We start from the raw sequence: 25,755 nt of genomic DNA on the forward strand, positions 1-25,755 counted from the left end.
GTCTACTTATACTAAACCTCTGCTTTTCCATCATTATACTGTTCTTCAGGCCTCCAAAGGACCCAGCTCCTTTATGAGCAGTAATAAAGATGAAAAATCCTGATTATTTTTACTGTTTTCCTAGCATAAGATGCAGTATATTTAAAATTTTTTTAATGTTTATTTATTTCTGAGACACAGAGAGACAGAGCATGAGTGGGGGAGGGGCAGAGAGAGAGGGAGACACAGAATCTGAAGAGGCTCCAGGCTCTGAGCTGTCAGTACAGAGCCCAACGCAGGGCTGGAACTCATAAACCATGAGATCATGACCTGAGCTGAAGTTGGTCGCTCAACCGACTGAGCCACCCAGGCACCCCAAGATACCATATATTTAAAGACAAGCCCATGATTTAGTAACAACTTTTACTGGGGAGACAAAAAGACACACTAATTTTGTGTGCATACCTATTAATTATAAGATATAAAGTTACGATATATAATACATGTCTTATAATGTAAAATGAAGAAATCTTTGTCCAGATTTCTCTCTTCTAGACTATTTTTCAAGGATGTGTGGAAGAATTACCTCTAAAACACCAGGCTATTGTATTAACAAGTTTTTCCTAATCAAAAACATACTTCTTGCTATACAAATTAATTTTAGGCATAACAGTTTAAGCAGCAGGTGGCTTTTAAATTAGTGATTTTGTGTGTGTAATTATACAAGTAAATATTGAAAGCTTCATCACTATTTCAAGTTCCTTCAAGGAATTTTGGGATCACTAAATCATTTACAAAATATTTACATGATAAAAATTATATATATATATGTATATATCAATCCATTTAAGAACCTCTAGTTGGCAATCTTTGAAGTCTAGTTATAGTTATTTTGCTAGCGACAATAAGAGTTCTTCTAAGATACTATATAATTCAGATTGCTAATTCAAACTCTATTCATGTGTAATATATACTATGTATTATTTTTTTATTACAAGAGTCTCAAAAATAAATGGAACAATAGGTTCCAAGGGTCCTATAACTTCTATGTTTTACATTTCCTTCCATTTCTAGGATTTTTACATTCTGTGGGGATGGGGAGTGAGAGAGTTGTAAAATGAGAAACAGTAGTAAAAGCAAAGCTAGAGTTTTATTTACAAAGTTCAGTGCAAAGGGGCATCTGGGTGGCTCAGTCAGCTAAGCGTCCAACTTTGGCACAGGTCATGATCTCACGGTTCCTGAGTTCTGCCCCTATATCAGGTTCTGTACTGACAGTGTGGAGCCTGCTTGGGATTCTTTCTCTCTCCCTCTCTTTACCCATACCTGCATGCACGTACTTACACTCTCTCAAAATAAATAAATATACTTAAAAAAAAAAACCTTCAACAAAGTTTAGTGAGTAACTCTCTGCGATGATCAATTTTATGTGTCAACTTAATTGGGCCACAGGGAGCCCAGATATTTGGGCAACATTATACTAGGTCTGTGAGGGTATTTCTGGATGAGGCTAACATTTAAACTGGTAGACTGAATAAAGCAGATTTCCCTTTCTAATGTGAATGTGCCTTATCCAATTAGTTGAAAGCCTAAATAGAACAAAAAGACTTCCTCTTCCAGGGAGTCAGGGACAATTCATACAACCTGAATGCCTTGGAGCTGAGACATCAGTTTTTTTTTTCTGCCTTCACACTCAAACTGAAGCGTTGGTTGTTCTTGGGTCTCAAGTTTGCTGACCTTCAGATTGGAACTAAACCATTGGTTATCCTGAGTCTCAGTTTGTCATCTACATGTCCTGGAACTTGTCAGTCTTTATAATTGCATGAGCCAATTCTTCATAATGAATTCTCTCTCTCTCTCCAAATATATATAAATATATTTTTATTATATATAAATAAATTTATATATATAACATATTAATTTTTATAATATATAATTCATATTTTATATATAATTTAATATATATTAAGATATACATTATATATATAAAATATTGGTTCTGTTTCTCTGGAGAAGAGAGAATAATAATATAATATGGTCCTAGGATTCAAATTTTTTTGAAGACTTAACAGAGTAATGAGATTCTAATTTGAAGTTAGTATTGTTAGTATGATTATGATTAGGATAGTTACATCAAACAGTTTACTAAGGAATTTTTTATATGTACATTATGTACACACACACACACACACACACACATATACATATAAAGAGATTTATTATACCTAATTGGTTTATGAGGTTTTACAGGCAGACAAGTCCCAAGATCTGCAGGATAAATTGGCAAATTGGAGATCCAGAATAGCTGATGATTTAATTCCAGTCTGAGACTGGAGAAGGCCTAAGAACCAGGAGAGCTGATAGTGTTTTAGCTTGAAAGCTGTCAGTTACCAGACTCAGGAAAAGTAAATGTTTTAGTTCCAGTGTGAGGACAGGAAAAAGGCTGATGTCACAGTTCAAAGATTGTTGGGCAAGAAGCATTCTCTCCTAGTTGGGGGAGGGCCAGTCTTTTTGTTTTATTCAGGCTTTCAACTTTAAGAAGAGCAATCTGCTTTATTCAATATACCAATTTAAATATTAATGTCATCCAAAAACACCCTCACAGAAATACTCAGAATGATATTTAAGCAAATAGCTGGTCATCTCATGCTACACTCAAGTTGATCAATAAAGTTAACCATCATAGCTCCTAAGCAAAATGGAGTAACAGGAAAAAAAATGAGCCCTGTGATTTCCAGATGACTGCCTTGAAGGAATCCCCAGGCCACAAGGAGATAAGAGCAGACATCCAAAAACAAAACAAAACAAAACAAAACAAAAACAAGGCATGCAAAGAAGCAGACAAAAAAAACCATAATAAAAAATTTATTCAATTGAAAACTACCTAGAACTAACATGATGTTAGAATTAGCAAATGATGGCTTTAAAACAATCATTTTAACTGTATTCAATATGCTCAAGAAATTGAGATAACAAAAGTATAATCATTTCCAAAATGATATTCTGGAGACGAAAACTATGTCTGAGATAAAAAAGCAATAAGTGGCATTAACATCGACTCCACATTGCAGAAGAAAAGGTCAATGACCATGAAGGCATAGCAATAGATGTTATTTAGAATGAAACACAGGGGTGCTTGGGTGGCTCGGTCAGTTAAACATCGGACTGTTGATTTCAGCTCAAGTCATGATCTCATGGTTTATGAGATAGAGCCTTGCATGGGACTCTGTGGTGAAGGCATGGAGCCTTCTTGGGAGTCTTTGTCTCCCTCTCTCTCTGCCCCTCCCCTGCTCATGCTTTCTGTTTCTCAAAATAAATAGATAAATAAAATGAAACACGAGGAGAGAAAAGAATTTTTTAAAATGAATAAAGCATCAGTGAGCTATGAATAACTTTACGTGGCCTGAGGTTTCAAAAGGAAGAACAAGAGAAATAATGACTGTAAACCCATAATTCCAAGAAGATCAATAAATCTAAAACATGCACACACACACACACACGCGCGCACATATACTCCCTGTGAAAATAACCATACCAAGGCATATCATCATTCAATTGCTCAAAACCAGTGATAGAAAAAAAGAAAATCGTAGTCACAAGGATATAAGGCCCAGCATAGAGAATATAGTCCATGACATTTTAATAGCATTCTACAGTGATAGCTGGTAGCTACATTTGTGGGGAGCGTAGATAAGTACAGAGAAGTTGAATCATCATGTTGTATACCTGCAAATAATGTAACATTGTGTGTCAACTATACTCAAAAAAATAAATAAAAAAGAAAATCTTAGAAGCAGACCAAAAAGGCAGAGGTGTTATGTACAGAAGAACAAAGGTAAGAAAGATGATGGATTTCCTACAAGGAAAAATGAGGTACAACTGAAGTGTAATGATGAGTGTTAGATTTATTTTGCCCTAAGTCCAGATAATTCTTGGCATATTTCTGTAAAATCTGATTTCCAGTTCTAAGATGTGCTGTTTCATTTGTTTCCAAGGCTTCCAGTAAAGACCTTTGTCCTGCTTGTCACTGGGCCAGTTGCTGCTCTTGCAATCTACAGCTTTACACCCACAAAAATGCCCTTTGTATTTAGATCTCTGAACACTGAGTGTGTTAAAGGCCAATTTCACTCTGTATCAACTAACAGTGTCTTAAGAATAACATTAGTTACTCAACTTCTAATTTTTATTTTCTTTATTCTCCCAAGACTGTCAGAAAATAGCAATATCTTAAGAATTTGTACAACCTGGTATAAAAATGACTTCCCCAAACGACATCATGAGAAAAAACCTGAAGATGATTCATGGCTGTCCTATGGTCTATGCATTTACAAACAACTGGGAAAAGATTGAACAGTTCCACAGCAGACCCGATGACATCGTGATAGCCACTTACCCCAAATCAGGTGAGTTTTATAGCCTGACAAATACATATCTGACTTTAGCCTTTGTTTCCTGAAAATCAGCTTCTCTACAAAATCATTATCATCCTAAAGGTGCCTGGGTGGTTCAGTCGGTTAAGCATCAACTCTTGGTTTTGACTCAGGTCATGATCTTGTGGTTTGTGGGTTTGAACCCTCCATCAGGCTCCATGCTGACAGTGCAGAGACTGCTTGGGATTCTCTCTCCCTCTCTCTCTGCCCCTCCCCTGCTTGTACTCTCTCTCTCTCTCTCTCTCTCTCTCTCAAAGTAAATAAACTTTAAAAAATAAATGAATAAAATCATTATCATCCTGAATAAAATTATTATTCCTGTCAGTCAGTCTGGCCATGGACTTTGAGTATATTTTGGATGAGCATTTGGGGCACAGAAAGAAGAATTAAGTTTCTAATAGAATGCAGTAAGATGGCAAACTCCCTGTAGGTACTTTTTCCCTCCAGATTCAATAATAGTTACACAAAATGTTGCCTTTCAACGCAGGTACCACTTGGGTTAGTGAAATTGTGGACATGGTTGTAAATAATGGAGATGTTGAAAAATGTAAGCGGGATTTTATAACAGTTAAAGTTCCAATGTTGGAAATGGCCGTCCCTGGACTAAGAACTTCAGGTAATTGTAAACCAGCTGGGAATTATATTTTGGTAGTATTATTTATACAACACATTAAACATTATATTTGCATTTTCCATTCAAAGAAAATGGAGTCAATTTGGTGCCATAAAATGGAAGTTTGCAAGCAGTACAATCACCAATACATATAGAGAAACTGTAGTTTAATACATTGCATATCCAGGTATGATAGCCTAAGATGAAAGAATTTTGTTGTAGAAAACAACTAAAAATTTGGTTGATAACATAAAAAATGTTCCTTATCTTTTTTTTTTACTTTTGTTGTATAAAATCTTATAGATTGGATTAATAAGCTCATAATTTAGGATATTGCTGTAGTTAAATAAGTAAAGTACCAATGCCTCTCAAACACAAAATTTATTATTAATACAATTCATTTTCATTCCACAAATATTTTTGAATGCTTCTAAAGAATTATGCACTGTGCTATGGGCTATAAAATGATTAGTAAATTCAATGCCCTATTCCCAAGGAGTTTACAGTAATACTGTTATTAAAAAAGTAAATAATAATATGTGAATATTATTAGGCTCATGTATCCAAAGAATAGGGCTCTATAAAAGAGAGTTTATTTTAGCTCAGATATTTAGGGAACTCTACTTTGAAATGAGACATAAAGTCATGCACATAGTTGGAGAAAACACATTTCAGGTGATGAAATAGTAGGTATGAAGTCCTAGATGCAGAAAAGACCTTGGTACAGTCCAGGGATTAAACAACAATGAAAGGGGGAAAGAAGGGCTTGCAATTTTCAAGAAATGCTCAGTGATCTAAGAGAGGATCAGGAGTATGATGTCCTGTGGGCAAGTGAGAAGGGCTTAAGAAGTGAGACCTAGCTCTCCAATGCTGCTGGAAACCTGGGGTAGAAAGACAGAAGTATGGTGGTGAATGTTTATATCAATTTAAGGAGCAGAATCCAAATTCTGTATCCTACCAGAGTTAGTTACTTCCACAAGCAGAGAAGAACCAATAGGGAAGGTGTCATTCCTTCTGTGTGGTTGCCTGAAGTCAGAGCAAATGCTGAATCTTGGTGCTAAAAGAGTTATTCTGGGATAAGCAAACAAAGTGAGTTCAAGAGTGAGATCAGACTCCAAAGCCATAAAGAAGTATGAAATGTAAAAGCAATAGAATCAGAATAATCAGGGTGGGAGACTCAGGTATGACTAATGGCAGATGGGGGTTACGAGTAGGGAGTGAAGCCTTGTAGCATCACCAGAGAGTGAGTAGGTGAGGTTCAGCAGGTAATAGAGGGTAAAATGACACTCAGATGGACTCTGGAGCCTGAATATGAATATGTGTGATGTCATTACATATTCCCCACATTCACATTTGTGCAATAAAGGGTTCATTTGAAGGACCTTACGTGGTAAAACAATTACAACCTAGAGGTTGAGAAATCTTTTAAGGAAGTTAGGGAGTGAAAAGGAACAACAGCTATGGGAAAAACTTCATAAGAGAAACAAACGTAAGAGTTCATGTCATGGGCATTGAGGAATAATGAGTTATGGAAGATTATGATTTCTCATTTCTGTATGCTTTGTAAGGTGACTGTCACTATCAGGTCAGTATTAGCATAATGAAATACTTGGTGAATTTTGTAGGTGTATAACTAATGTTTCCAGATAAAATTCAAGATACCACATTTAATCTGAAATTCAGATAAATAGCTCTTTTATTTAGCATAAGCATATCCCAAATATTAGACGGAGGATACTTACACTAAAAGATGTCTGTTGTTTACATGAAATTCAAATTGAACTAAGATTCTTGATCTTTGTTTCCTAAGTTGGCCAACCCTATCCACATTAAAATTAAGAGATTCTTCCTAATACAACTATGTGCCATACATTTTTCTCTACAGAACATTCATTGGTAAACAAAGCAAGCTAGATCTCTGCTCTTGTGGGATCTCCATTAGGGTGTGTGTGTTTGGGGTGGGAATGAGGAAGAGGCATGGGAACTGACAATAAGTAAATAGACAAGTAATAAACTATGAAACAAAAATAAACCTTACACAGAACATTTTAAAAGGATGTTTTAATAGAGATGCAGTGGCTTTTTAGCATATGTAATAACTTTTTGTAAACAACTGAAGCATAAGATTGTTTTGAATAAGTCAGCTGCAATTTTGAGCAGGTGTGCCTTGTATGCAAAAGGTGGGAAGATAATGTAGGATTAACAGGTAATCTAGAGGTTAGACTGGGTATAAGTAATATTGTGAAAAAATGCAAAGGACTTTTTTATTGGATATGAAACCTGAAGGAGGAGACAACAATAATTGAGATTTTAAGTGTTGGTGACTGAACAGGAAATAGCATCATTAACAGATATATCTAGGATATGGTAAAGCCACTGGGTGCATTAAAAGAATAGTAAGTTAAAAGTATAGGCCCAGCCTTTCCTAGTCTATGTCAGGAATTCTCTGAGTGTGCCTTTACCCCAGAAGTGACTTCAGACTGACCAAAGTCACTTAAGTAGTGAGATACAGGGTGCTGGGATCTTTCTAGCTCTGAGTATACAAAATAAATGGATATTTTCCATCTTAGGGAAATTCACATATCCCTTATACAAAGACTTGAAGCCAGGTTTCCCACATATTAGTTGTATGACTTTAGTGAGTCCAGCTAACACCTAAAAATTACACAACATTTTCATTTTGCATATATATACATATGACACATAAAGGAAATAATAAAAACGTAGGTGCAATGGCAGATGCTCTACAGAAATAACATTGTCTAAACCATAATAGCTGATGTGAGAATTACTAGTTATTGATATCTCTTTGAGATACAGAAAATATTTTTGTAATTATTTATAATAATGCAAGGTATGATAAAACTCCAAATTGCTAAATCCAATGCTATCACCCCTCGTTTTGGAGGTGGAGAAAATGAAACATAGAGACTAACATATTTTCAAATGTCTCATGATGAGTTCAGTGACAGACTTAGGATTCCAACACCTCAGAACTATGCCTTTAACCATGATGCAATATTGCCTCTTAGAATCCAGATAAATAAAATCTGTGATTGGTTTAAAATCTAGCAGCATTATATACTGCTCAAAAATATTTTACCAGGTTGTAGAAAATCAGGAAATGCAGGCTCCTTGAAGATTTTAATGTATCTCTATACCAAACTAAATTTTCCCAGGAATAGAACAATTAGAGAAGAATCCCTCACCCCGGCTTGTGAAGACACATCTACCAATTGATCTCCTTCCTAAGTCTTTCTGGGAGAACAACTGCAAGGTATATTCCACATTGCAAGCCAAAATTTTTTAATTAATTAATTAATTAATTAATGTATTTATTTATTCTTGAGAGAGACAGAGATGGTGTGAGTGGGGGAGGGAAAGAGAGAGAGGGAGAGAGAGAATCCCATGTAGGCTCCACGCTATCAGCACAGAGCTTGATGTGAGGCTCAAACTCATGAAACTGTGAGATCATGACTTGAGTCAAAACCAAGAGTCGGTCACTTAACTGCCTGAGCCTCCCAGGTTCCCCTGCAAGTCAATTTTTTAATGTGACCTTATTGTTTTAATCACACAAATAGTGATTGCTCAAATGTTTTGTTTACTTGTCACTATGAGAACTGAGCTACATAAGAAAGTGGTTAAATAAAAAATACATATATTTCAATCTAAACCTATGTATTCAAATTTGCCAAAGGCAGGTAGCAACAGGATCCCCATCTCAGGACAGTATTGCTACTGTTATTCCCCAGCGGTCTCTAGATGTTCTGGCCTACTCCCAAAACTCAACATAAAGATGTCAGTTCTTATTTGATTGTTTGGTAAAATTCTCCAGTAAAACATTTGTGCCTGAATATTTGATTCTGGGAAAGTTTTAAATTTGAAATTCAATTTCTTCAATAATTGTGGGGCTATTCTGAGTATCTATTTCAACCTCACTGATTTTTACTGGTTTGTGATGTGTGAGGAATTCTAAGTTGTTGAGTTTTGTAATGAAAAGTGTTTTATAATTCTCTTCTTATTCTTTCTTTGAACAGACTGTGTTTTTATAGCTACCTTATTTTAGAGCAATTGTAGGTTCACAGCAAAATTGAGTGGAAGGGAAAGAGACTTCCCATATATCCCTTGCCCCTACACATGCATAGCTACCTAGTTTCAACAGCTCCCACCAGAGTGGGACATTTGTTACAACCGATGAACCTACATTGATGCATCATTATCACCTAAAGTTCATAGTTTACGTTAGGGTTCACTCTTGGTGTTGTACATTCTATGGATTGGGACAAAGGTATAATGACATACATATATATACCATTATAGTATCATATGGGGTAGTTTCACTGCCCTAAAAACCTTCCATACACCACCTGTTCATCCCCTTCTCCTCCCAACCTGGCAACAACTGATCTTTTTTATTGCCTCCATGGTTTTACCTTTTCTAAAATGTCATATAGTCAGAATCATACAGTTTGTAGCTTTTCCACATTGTATTCTTTCACTTAGTAATATGCATTTAAGGTTCTTCCATATCTTTTTATGGCTTGATAGCTCATTTCATTTTAGTGCCAAATAATATTCCATTGTCTGGATATACTCCAGTTCGCTCATTCACCTACTAAAAGACATCTTGGTTCCTTCCACATTTTGGTAATTATGAATACAGCTGCTCTGTGTATCCACTTGCAGGTTTTTGTGTGGGCCTTATTTTTCAACTTTGGGTAGATACCACGTAGTGCAATTGCTGGCTTGCAGGTAAGAGTATTGTTTAGCTTTATAAGAAACTGCCGAAGTGTCTTCCAAAGTAGCAGTACCATTTTTCAATCCCACCAGCAGTGAATGAGAGTTCCTGTCACTGACTCCACATCCTCATCGGGATTTGGTGTCAGCTTTCTGGATATTGGTCATTCTAATAAGTATGGAGTGATATCTCATTGTCACTTTAATTTTCATTTCCCTGATGACATATGATGTGTAACATCTTTTCATACTCTTATAATTTTAATGGCTGTAAGATTTGTTGTGATACGGCCTGTTTTTTTCCTTAATATTAGTTGTGCCTTCTCTTTTTTATTAGCCTTGCTAGATGTTTATTAATTTTGTGATTTTTAAAAAGAACCAGCTTTTTGTTTCATTAATTTGCCCTAGTGTTTTCCTGTTATTAATTTCCATGGATTTCAAATCCATGTGGTTTCCTTCCTTTTTTTTTTTCCTGCAGATGATTTATATGGCTCGAAATGCCAAGGACGTTGCAGTTTCGTATTACCATTTTGACTTAATGAATAATTTGCAACCTGTTCCTGGCACCTGGCAAGAATACCTGGAGAAGTTCATGACTGGAAATGGTAGGTAGGCTTCGGCTTGAAATTAATACATAAGTTTTTTTTATTTTTAATAATACTAATAAGCGTTACTGGTATGGCTTTTCTTATCAAAACACTTTTCAAAGTCAGTAACAAGTATATTTAAATAGCATTTAAAAAACTTAGATCAATTATATCTAATATCACACTATGACATCAATAAGTAGATTTGGTGTTTTACATTGGCTTGATGAAAATTTTCTGCAATGTCTTTTCAGTTGTTAGGAATCCATTCTCATTTCCTGCTTATGATAGAAATTGCTTAACATGCCCATATCTTTAGTTAGATCTGTTATACATAAATAGTACTTAGACAAATAATTAATATGAGTACTTAGTAGGATAGTTTTCTTCCACCTGAGGCTAAGTAAAACCCACTGGAGCTCAAAGCACTTTCATTTGAAATTTACATTTACTTTGTACTTTCTATTTTTAAAATCTAATTGTACATTCATAATTATTTATTTTTTAATTGGCCTTATATATTCAGTTCCCTTGATTACTAAATTCCACAAAACATTTGTACAATTTGGCTTATTGTTTAGAAACAAATCTTTAATTTGATGAATGCTTATGGTAATAGACTGTTTTTTCTGGAATTAGTGGCCTATGGTTCCTGGTTTAATCATGTTAAGAGCTGGTGGAAGAAAAAGGAAGAACACCCAATACTTTTCTTGCACTATGAAGATATGAAAGAGGTAAATAGAAATTCATTCTGGATAATTCCCCCACTACATCCAAAGGGTTGGGGCCAAGGGGTAATATATATTTTCAACTTAATCTATGGACTAAAGAAATGTTACGATTATTTTGCCTCTTCTCCATGCCTGCTTACTCAAATCTTTCTAAGATCATTAGTGACTTCTAGTGGTGAATCCATGACATTTTTATCTTCTCATACTTTTTCACCATTGTGTTTATTTTGAGCACCTTTTCTTTTTGAAATTCTTTCCTACATTTAACAAGTTATCATACTCTTCTGGTTTTCCTGTGGATCTCTATCACTTAATTTTGTTTTGTTTTGTTTTGTTTTTTAAGCTGCTTGCTACATTTTCGTGATCATACCCATGCCCACTGTTGCCAAAACTATTTATGTGCTAATGATCCCCCAAAACCCCATTTTAACTTCCACCCTAATTCAGATGCATGCTTTAATTAAAATGACCCTCAAATTTAACACATTCAAAACTAAACTCATTTTGCTTCTCTCTCTCTCCAATGCGTAAGCCTTTTCTCCTTTTATTCTCTCTTTGGTTAACGATGTCATTTGTCCATTAATTTTCAAGTTTGAAAATATATTGTATTCATTGGCTTCCATATAGTGGATATGGTTCCACTCTATTGTGAGCATCTCATTGGTTCATATGACCTATCTATTATAACTCTGAAATGTACCCCTCTCCTTTACTCTCTTACTATATCCCTCTTAGTTTGGAGAGTCATAAGCATTCATGTAGTCTCCTGTATGAACTACTATTACTTCAAATACTGCATAGTTCCAGCCCTATTCTGAGGCTATTTTACTTAAATTAGGCAAACACACACACACACACACGCACACACACACACACACACACACACACCAGAGAAATATGTGGAAACCAAGTTTCTCTATTTGAAAAGCCTGGACATAAAAATGAGAATACATTTTAGCCTTTCAGATTCATAATGGAAGGTACAATAGCTATCATTTTCATGGCTGCATTCACAGTACATAATATAGCACCTTACATATACGGAGGGACTCATAGGATAACTTGTATGGATAATTGATTATTTGAATGAATAAATAAATGAATGAGCAGTAATAACAAGCTTTTTAGAGACACCAATTTTACTTGTTATAACAGAAATCCTGCCTCATGTAAAATTTCCCTTGATCCAAGTATTTCTGAAAATGCCTCAGGGTACTTCTCACATTTTAACCAAAAGAGTCCTTTGAATTTTTCTGCTCTGCCCAGGCTCCCATCTTCCATTACATCTGTTTGCAGCCCATAGAGAATTCATGGTCTAAGCTTTACTATTGTCCACTTACACAGGGCTTGAGGCAATTTATTTCAATTTGCTGGTAATATGCAGCTGTGAAACTGAAGTGGTCTTATGAGAACACTTTTAAAAAGTGACACTATCCCATGAATGTTTGATTAGCCAGAGTTAAGTCATGAATTCATAAGAGAGAAAATTGTCCTTCTGTTCTATGTTTCTTCACTTCCTAGACCCAGCATAGCCCTTAATAACTTTATGAAAGGATCAATTTTAGCTTCTGAATATAGTCCTTTTTCTCCATAGGGATGGGGAAGTACATTTTCTGGGCCGGGCTGGTATCCAAATTCTGAGTCTGACAGCATGTTGTCCTCTACATGACATTTTTGTGTCAACCATGTATCTCCTTATTTAGCTAAAATGTGTTATTCAAACCCACTTGTTCATACTGATTTATGGTCCGACCCAATCAGCTTTATAAGCATATCTTATATCTTATATGAATATAAGCATATTTTTAATTCCACTCAAACATGCTACAATCATAGTGCTAATAGATGATCTTTTTCTCCTGTCATACCAGTCATTTTTAGACAATGTTATATGAAGTTTATTCTATCAACAATAGAACAAAATTATAATTGCATATCAGTAATAAAATTCAGAGAGAGGTCCAGTAATTTACATCAGGTTTATGAGCATCTGCATAAATTCTTAACCAATGAGGTGAAAGAGTAATACAGCAGAAGGAGATTCTGTAGGAGCCAGCACCCCGCTTTCACTTGTACTGAGCTATAAACTAACATGCTCGTTGATATTTAGGCAGTGGCCAGATTATTCTCCAAACACTTTGAATCCCTAATAGAAACTGTTTTCTATTTGTCTGTCCATCTGTGGTTTTCCTAGCACCACTATTAACTTTTCTTTGGCCCTGTTTCCATTATCATCATTTCTGACCTTTTACTTCTTCCAAGCATCCCTTAATTAGTCATCTCTTTCTGCTCTCATTGTCTGACATATAAGACATTGCCAGACCTTCCCTTGTAGGGAACTCCCTGCCAAAATGTACGTATGTGTGTACATGAACACACATACAGTTAATGACATATTATTAAATGCTGTTGCTTCCCTGCATAAGAGATAAAGTACAAATCCTTCAGCAGGACATCCAAGGACTTTCTCAGTTTTACCCCAATTTATCTTTCCAGTTTTAAAGCCCTCTCTCACTCCTATGAACAACTCCAACCAAACTTCAACCTCTTTCCTTTTTTTTCTTCCTTCAACATATTATGAGACCCTATACCCCCAAAAGTTTTGACTGTTTTCTCTACTGGAAATGCACTCTCCAACATCTCAGCAGACTACACATCATGGTAAATTCTGACTCCCTTTTTCAACTCAGCTTAGCTATCACCTTCTCAAAGTATTTCTAGACATACCCATAGAGAGTTTAGTTTAGCTTCCTTAAATTTACAAATATTAAGTTTATGTCATTAGAATCCGGAAAGTGATCCGTTTATCAAATTTTGTTCTTTTTATCCTCAATTATTCATGAATAACTTAAGTTTTGATATCTTTGCGCTTTCATGGGAGTTTATTTTTGATAATTTATATCCAAGCAAGGTTGAAGGTATAAAGACTCTAAGGCAAACATACTTGAAGTTGTTCATGAATTTATTATTTTTGTTTTTAAATATTGTTATTAAAAACAAGAAAGGATGGGGTGCCTGGGTGGCTCAGTCAAGAGTCGGACTTCGGCTCAGGTCATGATCTCACATTTTGTGGGTTCGAGCCCCCTGTCAGGCTCTGCGCTGACAGCTCACAGCCTATAGCCTGCTTCAGATTCTGTCTCCCTTTCGCTCTGCCCCTCCCCAGCTCACTCTCTCTCTCAAAAATAAATAAACATTTAAAAATTTTTTTAATAAAAATAAAAACAAGAAAGGAATTTCGATTAAGAACAAATAAATAAATTGGGGCGCCTGGGTGGCGCAGTCGGTTAAGCGTCCGACTTCAGCCAGGTCACGATCTCGCGGTCCGTGAGTTCGAGCCCCGCGTCAGGCTCTGGGCCGATCGCTCGGAGCCTGGAGCCTGTTTCCGATTCTGTGTCTCCCTCTCTCTCTGCCCCTCCCCCGTTCATGCTCTGTCTCTCTCTGTCCCAAAAATAAATAAAAAAAAAAAAAAAAAAAAAAAAAATGTTGAAGAAGAACAAATAAATAAAGCCAGGAAGAATAAAAAAATAATACTGGGTCCCTAAACTTTCACTGTTCAAATCTGATTACAACTTGACTTAAAATAGCTGCTTTTTTCCCTTCATATATTGTTACTATTTAGCTAAGCTTTGTTCTTATTTTACTTTTGATATAAACTAATATAATATGAAATTTAGAATAAACAAAATATTTCTAGCCTATTTTTCCCAAACATAAATTATGGATTTTTTAATTTTCATGATTAATTTTTAAAAACATTGATGACCCAACAAAATGTGGGTTGAATATTCAGAACCAAGACTTAAGAAAACAAATTATAAATATTACAGTTTTCACATTATGTTAATGATGTGTTTACCATTTTCTTGGGTATGTCTCTCTTTACCTACTGATAGAATCCAAAGCAGGAAGTCAAGAAGATTATGAGATTTCTAGAGAAGAATTTGAATGATGAGGTCTTGGATAAGATCATCCATCACACCTCATTTGAAATGATGAAAGACAACCCTCTGGTGAATTACACACATATACCGAGTACAGTGATGGATCACAGCAAATCCTCTTTTATGCGTAAAGGTAAGTATTTTGCTGAATTTAATTTCCCTTTTCACTTTCTTATGAATTACTCTGAAATGAGGATTAACTTTGTGATTTCTAACAAGTTACTTAGCCAGTTTGGGCACCAATTTCTTTATCTGTAATATAAGAACATTAAAAATACCTGCCACAAAAAGTTGCTGAACTAGATTAGAAATTACCAGAGGAAATAATGCTTATAAACCTGTTATCTGAATACCTTGGGTATTTGATGCGTATTTCTTCTCCTATTTACTCTGCTACTAAATGGGACTAGTTTTGTCAGTTCTCATGTGAGTCATTCCAAAATTTTTATTCTTAAATCTTGAATCTTTACCTAAATAGGCATAGGCCTCCCTCTCTTCCTCAGTAATTGGTTAACATCACTCAATACAGAACCATCTACCCCATATCACTTAGAAAACGGAGGTCACTTTGTTAAGGATTCACCAGGAGAAAGGACATTTTTTTACCCTATGGGAAGATTCTGTTCCCTAAAAATACCATCTGAATTATAGGAAACATGGAATCTAAATTTAAATTAAAAAGATGACAAAAGAGGAATATGACATTCACTATTGATTCCACTGAAGCAAATCTTTTAGCTTGTGGCTTCTTGTACAGGATTTGTGTCAAAAGATGTTTTATTAGTGATAAAAATAATGCATTTAACAAATTATTAACAAACAAATTTGAGAAGTTACCCACCTAATAACGTCACCTTCTATTTTCAATATTCTTTATTGAAGTGGGAGGGAAAGGGGTAAAATTACAGTTAGTGTGCTAGGAAGTAAACACAACCCTAAAATGTACTGTGCATATGAACATGTGGCTGAAAACCCTTGATTTTCAAAGACTTGCATGGTTAAATTGTTTTCTAAAACATTTTTCTCTGTTAGTTATTAAAATAGCAAATAGTGTTGGTGTTTTCAAATTATTTTTTATTTTCAAAAGCATTACATTTAACTTTTCAAACCTAACCTCTAGAAAGTAAAATTTTCATTGTAAGTGGTGTCTAAACAAAGACTCATGCACACATACACACATTTTGCTGGCAGAAAGGAAAAAAAAAATCCGAAAAGAATGCTCCTTTACTAAATAAGGCAAATTGTCATTTTGTCGGATTATCTGAATATAACTTCCAAGAGAGTTTTATTCCCAGCCATATGAAAATTGGTACCACCTCATGATATCTCATTAGAGTATTGAGGTAGATGAAATAAGTTCCATAACTGGATTCTGTGTTTCTCCAACTTCAAACAGAAAAGAGTGCATGCTGGTCTAATGGGAGAGTCAGTCTTTACATCTTCTCTGGAAGTGGTAAAAAAAAACCAAACAAACATGTTCTCTGAGGGCAGATTGATCTGGTGTTTATCCAGGTTATTCCACTCCCTGAATCTATGACTTTGAATACATTGAATCAATCTGCCAAAGGTCTGGCTATATCACTGAAAATATGGAGAAAGTAACAAGCTCTGTGTCATAAATTTTGGTGGAGGATTATGGTAAATGACATGTAAACATTTGGAATGTTTTTTCTGACCATAAATAATACATTAAAAAGTAACAAGTCTTATTAGTCTAAATAGTTTATCCACTTATTCATTCATGCACTCAAGAGACACTTAAAGAATCCTTATTTATTCATTAATTTGCGTATAAGAAACACTCTTCATGAACACCTGAATGCAGCATGTACTCTCTAGAACATGCTTGGATGAATGACACATGCATCTGCTTTAAGAGGCTTATAATGCAATGCAAGAGGCATGCATGTAAATGGATGTTAAACAGGGTTCAGATTGATGTATAAACAAAGGGCCAGGCTCACTCAGTCTTGAAGGATGCCATGTTGTCTAAGTCAAGGTCATAATTTAGTTACACAATAGTAAAAGTAGTACGGAGAGGATAGATGATCTACAATGTTCATACTTATGTCCCCAATCGCAATAAAACAGAAAAATCTGGGCTTCGACCAGCATTTATGTTGTCAAAAAAATTTATACTTCCCTTACTCTTGTGAAGCAAATGTGTTTATGTATATTATATAATTAATACTCAAAATACAAGATCATTGGAATACTTTATATATAACTCTTTATTGTTTAATCCGTGCTTTTTATTTTTAATGGCATCTTTACAGATGTACTGTTCCAAATATACACTACTCTTGCATTTCAAAGAGCTCTTAACCCTAGAGAGCATAGTGAGTGAACATAGAACACAAAGTATAATAACCAGGGAAAAACCTTATTTACGGGGATGTTTTTCAATAAAAGGATTTGAAATCTTCATCAAGTCATCATGAGTTAATGTAGCTTGCAATTCAATAGGACATACTTCATATTTTATAAAACAGCAAAAGTAGATGTTTATCTCCAGGCACATTTGTAGTACATTAAAAATTTATTTATTTTGGGGGGCGCCTGGGTGACTCAGTCGATTAAGCGTCTGACTCCAGCTCAGGTCATGATCTCACAGTTTGTGAGTTCAAGCCCGGCGTCAGGCTCTGTGCTGACAGCTTGGAGCCTGGACCCTGCTTCAGAATATGTGACCCCCTCTGTCTCTACCCCTCCCCTGCTCATGCTCTTTCTCTGTCTCTCAAAAACGTTAAACTTTTAAAAAATTTTTTAAATTAATTGATTTTCCAAATAAATATTTACAAGCATTCAAGTATAAGAAATAAATGTAAATTTGTATCCCAAAAGTTTTGTAAAAATGGTTCAGAGATGTTATATATTTGATTTTAAATGCTATTCTTTTCATCTAAACTTCAAATACAGTAGAAGTCTAATGAACTCAGGGAAAGCAGGGATCCTCCAGGTGTCATGCCATCTTCATTTGTAAATTCATGGGAAATTGTACTTATCAACTTTCTAGTTCATGGATTGTTTTTGCTGATGACCAGTCCTTTGTATAGTTTCCAAAACTAATTCATGAGATAAAATCTGCGCTAACCATTGATCCAATGCCCAGTAGTAACCTTATGACCCATGACAAACAGAAACACTAAAAGAATCTCGTTCAGGAAACTATTGTACAGCCTGTAAATTTAGACAAGAAAATTAATCATTTTCAGAATGTATCTTTAAAAGTCAATCAAAACCACAATGAGATATCACCTCACACCTGTTGGAATGGCTAGTATCAAAAAGACAAGAAATAACAAGTGCTGACGAGGATGTGGAAAAAAGGGAACACCTTGTACACTGTTGTTGGGATGCAAATTGTAGCCACTGCAGAAAACAGTGTGGAGGTTAAAATTAAAAATAAAATTAAAGGGGCGCCTGGGTGGCTCAGTCGGTTGAGCGTCCGACTTAGCTCAGGTCATGATCTCGCGGTTCGCGAGTTCGAGCCCCGCGTCGGGCTCTGGGCTGATGGCTCGGAGCCTGGAGCCTGCTTCCGATTCTGTGTCTCCCTCTCTCTCTGCCCCTCCCCCGTTCATGCTGTGTCTCTCTCTGTCTCAAAAATAAATAAACGTTAAAAAAAATTAAAAAAAAAATTAAAAATATAACCACCATATATTTGAGAAGATATATGCACCCCTATGTTCATTTCACCATTATTTACAATAGCTGAGATATAGAAGCAATGTAAGTGTTCAGCAATAGAGGAAGGGATAAAGGAGATGTGGTTTATACATACAATGGAATTCTACTTGCCATAAAAAATAAAATAAAATCTTGCCATTTGCAACAACATGGATGGACCTAGAAGGTATTATGCTAAGTGCAACAAGTCAGACAGAGAAAGACAAATACCGTACAATTTCACTTATTGTGAAATGTAAAAAAAAAACAAATATTAAACAAAACAAAGCAGAAACAGACTCATAAATAAAAGAACAAACTGATGGTTGCCAGAGGGGAGGGGAGTGGGGGAATAGGCGAAATAAATGAAGGGGATTAAGAGGAACAAACTTCTGGTTATGAAATAAATAAGTCACAGGGATGCAGAGTACAACATAGGGAATGTGAATTATATTGTAATAACATGATAACTTCATTTATCATGTTGATCATTTCTTAATGGATAGAAATGTCGAACCACTATATTGTACGCTGAAACGAGTCTAATATTGGATGTCAATTATACTTCAAAAAAATTCAGGTTCTGTTTAGTTATAAGCCACCTTTTTAGATGGAAGGAATTACCGATAAAAGAGAACTGACATTTTAAAGTATTCAAATACAAGGAAAGTCTTTCTTTTCTAACCTTTTAGTATACATTAGCTTTTCCCTCATACTGGAAATATATTACTCCTTCATGTTTTCTTATTTATTTTTAGGGATTGCAGGTGACTGGAAGAATTACTTCACAGTGGCCCAAAATGAGAAATTTGATGCCATTTACAAGAAGGAAATGTCTGGAACTGCACTTCAGTTCCGCACAGAGATTTAAAGAGCCTACACTGCCAATCTGAAGGAGGAAGAACTGAGCTGTAATTTGTTAAAATGGGCAGTTATGACTTTACTTGGGCAGTCAAATGGACTTATAAAGGAGAAAATGTGCTTTTAAAATGGATTTTTTTTTTTTTTTTAGCGTCATTAATCAGGTCTCAGTTTCACTCCTGACTCTGAGCTTCCAAATTCCCTAAAGTTAGGGCCAATTGTTACCTTTTTGTAGGATCTTCCTGCCTTTTCCTAGACTAGTATGAACCGCAAAGTACTTATCCTACTCAATCTCTACATATTGTGGCTGAGAATTCTGTTCCCCTCCCTATTAACATGGTCCAAGATGTCCTATTTGCACCCTGAAACTATATTTTCTAGCTCTGCCCCAGCTTCCCTTTGTTGAAAATTTGACTCAGGACACTGTGTTCCATTGCTGTCTTCCAGGTTTCAAGTTGTTCCCTGGGTCATAGATCATCTTCTCACAGTGTCACTATTTGGATAACATAGTTCATGTCCCAGATGATGTGGTTCAGATTTCAGAAATGTTGTTCCTATACCTAATTTCTAAGCATACAAATTTTTAATTGATGAGGATCCAATTTCTGGGTCTCCATAGGTGAAAGGCCTATACTGGTCTCCCTAAGACCCTTCCATGGGAACTGTAGCTCTGCTCTGAGAGCCTGGACTGAGGCAGCAACCTGCTTCCTGTGCAAAGTCCTCCCCAACCTCAACAGTCTCTACTGCAAGGCTGAGAATTGTCTATTGTCATGCTCTGGGCAGCATTCAGGAATTTCAGTTACTTCATTTTGTGATTTTTTTTTTTTTTTTTTTTTTTTTTTTTTGGTGTGTGTGTGTGGCATTTATCAAACTGGTACCAAAGGGAGACTCTGTTCTGAATTTCCACTATGCCCTTCTTACCCCATTTCCCTTCTGTGTACCATCCAACACCTATGCCCATCAGCTTGGGCTCTTTGATAAAATGCTTCCTTGGGACATTTGTTTCTCAACTCCAGCTTTGCCTTAGACGTACTTATCTATATCTCCATGTGCAGCAAGATCTTTTATCTGCAGATAATATCGGCATGTGACAAATTGCATGCCAGGCCCAACCTCCCAAACTCATGCTTGGTGAGAATGTCCTGGGTCTTATTTGTTCTGGAGAAGAGTTCTGGAGCTGAGCCATGACTGAGACAGCTACAGTAATTTGGGTGATGGTGTTTTGCCTTCATAGGCAAATGGCTGCCATCAGCCTCTGAAGTGGGAATAGAGCCTCAGGCATGTAACTTCTCTCCTCCCTAGCCCCAGCAAACTGTTTATCTAATGGCAACTGCAAATCTCCTGGGAGTGATATATATATATGATTTTGGAAATAGTTGTTTTGATAGTTTTATTATAATATGTATTATAAATTATTTTTGTATGTTCCTTAGAAATATGTTTAGTAGTAGTTAATCTTGAATACCTAGGGATATGGTGAACTAGTTTCAGCTTTCTAGAATATGCTTAACAACACAAAAGTAAAGCCGATCACAGATCTATTTGATTTATTATCTTTATTAATCAGTTAATGTGATACATGCTTTGGATTATATGGTCTATTTTTGAATAAAAAATGTGTCTTTCTGAACTAGTCTTTAATCTGGGTAATAGATCGGCTACACTGACTGCCTTCACTAGCAGGATAGGATAGTTTCTATTTTCCCTAGTTTTCCTTTGTGGAAATAAGTTTCTGTACCTGAATTTTAATTTTTAAAAAATTAAGTAAGCTTTAACTATGTCCCAGGTATTTTATTAGGCACTGGATATAGAGTGGAGAAACAAATCGAATTTAGATTTTCATTTACTTTTCTTACAGGTGTTGCCTCTGATCCAAATGACAGAACTCTGTTCACTCTCTCATCAACTCAAGCTTCACACTACAGAGTAACACTCCTAAGTGCCTGATATCTTTTAAAATCACTTAAAAACTGCCACCAAGTTAATTTTCCTAAAATAATGCTTTTATCATTATTTTTCCTATTCAACAATCATCCGTATAATTTTCAAACAAAAAAAATTAGAATAATCTCATTCTATTTTTCTCTTACCTAAGCACGTACCTCAAGGATAGTGATAGCAGATGTCTGGCAAGGATGAGATTACTTTCATATCCTTGGCCCCTTGCTAATCAATCAAAGACCGTTTTCCAAGAAACCAAATGTGTCCACAAATATTGTTTCATTGTGGCATTCAAAGCAAGTACTGGCACTTGTCCAGAGTAGGTGCCTATTATAAAACTGCCATTATTGATAAAAGGAAAAGAGCCACAAAACTCCCAAGGGAACTGTGTTTTAATCATGGATTTTCCTTTAGTGAAATGCTTACATTTTAGAAAACAAAAGAAATAGATTTTAGTTTCTCATTCTGTAAAATTAATCAGTTCGTGTTTCCTCCATATTCTAAAACTCTAAAACTATGGCTATCCTGGCCTCATGCTTCCATAATCAAACTGTTTTCATCAGTGCCTGAATGTTCTTTGTGTTTCTGCACCAGTGCTTTTGTTCACATCTTGCCTTTCTCCTCCCAACCTCACTCCCACAAACATCCAGGATGCCATATTTCCACCTCCCTAGATTAAAAGTCCAATTCTAATTTTATTTCTCTCTTTTTTTAAGTTTATTTACTAATTTCATTTCAATAAACATTTCTCTTGCCACACTCTCTCTCAAAGAAACTTCTCCTTCCATCCGAGTCTTCTAGTATTTGTCCCCTGGATAATTTATCTGACAGTTACTAACTAAAGAGGTATTCTCCTAAAACACCATTATGCCTTTGGAGCTACCTACCTATCAACAAATTAAGCTATGTTCTTTGATGACAAGTACTGGCTTTCACCTTTTAGTGCTTCCACAATGCCTAGTGCAAGCTCCATGTTCTGTATGATGACATTAGAGTCACTTGAACTCATCCCATAAAGTTTATTTGTAAACCTCTCTTTTGCAAATTCACAATCTATTTCAACACACATTAAATACACAAATTAAACAAACATAGCATATATATGTATTTCACTAATAGATTAAGGCACTTTTCTCTGCTGAATTAAACTGTAGCCTCAGACACCTTCTTAACACAACACTATATCGATATATTAATTTACTGAGGTTGGTATGTGCGATGATCGGTTTTATAAGTCAACTTAGATAGGCCTACGCTACCCAGCTATTTCATCAAATGAATATAGGTGTTGCTGAATAGGTATTTTATACATGTGATTAATATCTACCATCAATTGACTATTTTCTGAAATTTTTAATGAAAATAACATTTTTATTACAAAAGAATATTCCCAAAAGAACATAGATTATGTGACAGAGCACCTGGGTGGCTTAGTCGGTTGAGTGTCTGACTTCAGCTCAGGTCATGATCTCACGGATCAGGGGTTCAAGCTCCTTGTCAGGCTCTGTGCTGACAGCCTGGAGCCTGCTTCAGATTTTGTGTCTCCCTCTCTCTCTCTCTCTGCCCCTCCCTACTTGCACTCTGTCTGCCTCTCTTTCTCTCAAAAATAAATAAACAACAAAAAAAAAAAAAGAACACAGATTATGTGAAGTCCCAAAATGAAATATCTTCATTATGTGGGATAAGGACTCCTTTTATTTTTTATATTTTTATTTTTTGTAACTGATTGTCAAATTGACTTCCATACAACACCCAGTGCTCATCCCAACAAGTGCCCTTCCTCAATGCCCATCACCCGCTTTCCCCTCTCTCCACCCCCCATCAACCCTGTTTGTTCTCTGTATTTAAGAGTCTCATGGTTTGCCTACCTCCCTCTCTATTTGTAATTATTTTTTCCCCTTCCCTTCCCCCATGGTCTTCTGTTAAGTTTCTCAAGTTCCACATATGAGTGAAAACATATGGTATCTGTCTTTCTCTGACCGACTTATTTCACTTAGCATAATACCCTCGAGTTCCATCCATGTTGCCGCAAATGGCAGGATTTCATTCTTTCTCAATGCCAAGTAGTATTCCATTGTATGTATAAAACACATCTTCTTTATCCATTCATCCGTTGATGGACATTTAGGTTCTTTCCACAATGTAGCCATTGTTGAAAGCACTACTATAAACATTGGGGTACAAGTGCCCCTATGCATCAGCACTCCTGTATCCCTTGGATAAATTCTTAGCTGTGCTATTGCTGGGTTATAGGGTAGTTCTATTTTTAGTTTTTTGAGGAACGTCCACACTGTTTTCCAGAGCGGCTGCACCAGTTTGCATCCCTACCAACAGTGCAAGAGGGTTCCCTTTTCTCCACATCCTTGCCAGCATCTATAGTCTTGATTTGTTCATTTTAGCCACTCTGACCAGGGTGAGGTGGTATCTCAGTGTGGCTTTGATTTGTATTTCCCTGATGATCAGTGACATTGAGCATTGTTTCATGTGTCTGTTGGGCATCTGGATATCTTCTTTACCATCAGTTGATTTTATGTAAAGGAGCTTCTCATTGATAACTGAGATATACCTGAGGAAGAAGTAATTCAGAAGTTCCACTTAAAAAGTGCAATATCAATTCCTGCCTTAGAGTTTCTAGTCTGAAGGTCTGCCTTACAGATTTCAGACTTGCCTAACTAGGCCTTACAATCATACAAATCAACTTTTTGCAATAAATCTCATGATATATACATATATATGTATATGCAAACACACACATATATGCATGTACATTTGTAGTGTGTGTGTATATATATACATCCCATTTGTTCTGATTTATCTGACAAAAATCAAATATCAAAAATCATCAAAAAAATTAAAATATTAATAATCTATTCGATGACAACTTTATTAAGTCTCCTTCCTTGTTATTTGTTGAAAGCCAAGAATTGAAGTCCATCTGATATTGAAAGAATTTTCTTTCCAGTAATTACAATAATAGTTAGTCTCAATTTCTAGGAAGGATGAAAGATATCTATGCTGAAAACTATGTCATTGATGAAAAAAAATCAAAGATACAAATAAATGGAAACGCATCCCATATTCACAGATTAAAAGAATTAATATTGTTAAAATGTCAATACTACCAAAAGCCACCTATAGATTCAATGCAATCTCTATCAAGATTCCAATGGTATTTTTTACAGATGTCAGAAAAAGCACTCATAAGATTTATATGAAACTGCAAAAGATTCCAAATAGCCAAAGCAACCTTGAGAAAGAACAAGGCAGGAGATATCATTCCTCTTGATTCAAGCTATCCTATAAAGCTATAGTCATCAAAACAGTATGATACTTGTTCCTCTCCCAGAGGAGAAGGCAAATGGCAGACTCTGGTGATAGCTACCATGATAGGTCCTACAGCAGCTCTGGCACGGCAAAGGGTCCTGCGGCAGTGCTTGTGGCCATGGTTCCCATAGCCAGAAGGAGATGCCCACAGAGCACCGCTACACAGCATATGTAGGAAATCTACCTTTTAACACAGTTCAGGGTGACACAGATGCTATCTTTAAGGATCTCAGCATAAGGAGTGTACCGCTAGTCAGAGACAAAAACACAGACAAATTCTGCTATGTAGAATTTGATGAGGTGGATTCCCATAATGAAGGCTTGACATATGATGGTGCATTGTTGGGTGATCAGTCACTTCATGCCGACATTGCAGAAGACACAAAACAAGATAAAAGTGGCTTTGGATTCAGGAAAGGTGGACCGGATGACAGAGGCTCTGCTCACAGTGAGGACACAGGCGCTCCTCAGACCTTTGTCATGTGTGTGTCCCCGTCTCTGCCTTGCATTTATCTGTCTGTTCCTTGGCGTAAGTAATAGTGAGATGCTGTGCTTACCACCCTCCCTGAATTTTATAATGAAAATGGGCCTAAAATCTGGCACTTTACTGTTTCACTTGATGAATTGAGGATTTTACTCTGCAGAGCTGTCAAGAGCCTTCAGAGGCTATAAGTCACCAGGTCTCCTCCTTAGGACACAGTTGCCTGTTCCCACACACTGTGTTTGGCACATACCCAGGGCCAGGGCCTGGGCCGTTGCTTCTGAGCTCCAACGCCTGTGTGTGAACAACCTGGGTCCTGCACTGAGTCCCAGTCCTTCCAATTGAGAGTAGTTCAGGGCCAGCCAGCAACTAGAGCCAGTGGAAGAGACCAGCCAGTGGGAGGGGAACGGGGTGCTACAAGGTCTCCTAGCCCGCTTAGCAGTGTGCTTAGGGAGTTGTCCTCACTAGCT

At 36.1% G+C, this 25,755-nt stretch overlaps 1 protein-coding gene and 1 pseudogene across 2 annotated transcripts; both read left to right on the forward strand.

The window, feature by feature from the left end:
* Positions 1–4,075: 4,075 nt before the first annotated feature.
* SULT1B1 (sulfotransferase family 1B member 1) lies at positions 4,076–21,169 on the forward strand. 2 transcript variants are annotated; one of them, XM_058722362.1, is made up of 7 exons: positions 4,076–4,379; positions 4,894–5,022; positions 8,199–8,296; positions 10,235–10,361; positions 10,983–11,077; positions 14,968–15,148; positions 19,437–21,169. In XM_058722362.1, exons 1-7 carry the CDS (start codon positions 4,232–4,234, stop codon positions 19,547–19,549), a joined length of 891 nt encoding a protein of 296 aa, XP_058578345.1. In that variant the 5' UTR covers positions 4,076–4,231; the 3' UTR covers positions 19,550–21,169. The 2 variants fall into 2 exon arrangements, with proteins under 2 accessions (XP_058578345.1, XP_058578346.1); XM_058722363.1 differs by lacking the exon at positions 4,894–5,022.
* A 3,669-nt stretch (positions 21,170–24,838) lies between these two features.
* Positions 24,839–25,341, forward strand: LOC131508061 (eukaryotic translation initiation factor 4H-like; annotated as a pseudogene).
* The last annotated feature ends 414 nt before the right edge of the window (positions 25,342–25,755 follow it).

This window comes from Neofelis nebulosa, chromosome 3 (assembly GCF_028018385.1).
Source record: "Neofelis nebulosa isolate mNeoNeb1 chromosome 3, mNeoNeb1.pri, whole genome shotgun sequence".
Taxonomy (NCBI): domain Eukaryota; kingdom Metazoa; phylum Chordata; class Mammalia; order Carnivora; family Felidae; genus Neofelis; species Neofelis nebulosa.

Bases quoted from the DNA above. Each gene is read 5' to 3' on its own strand.
- SULT1B1 (XM_058722362.1), top strand. From the start codon at position 4,232: ATGACTTCCCCAAACGACATCATGAGAAAAAACCTGAAGATGATTCAT. The intron at 5,023-8,198 runs GTAATTGTAAAC...AAATTTTCCCAG, and splicing joins CCCTGGACTAAGAACTTCAG to GAATAGAACAATTAGAGAAG. The intron at 11,078-14,967 runs GTAAATAGAAAT...ACCTACTGATAG, and splicing joins ACTATGAAGATATGAAAGAG to AATCCAAAGCAGGAAGTCAA.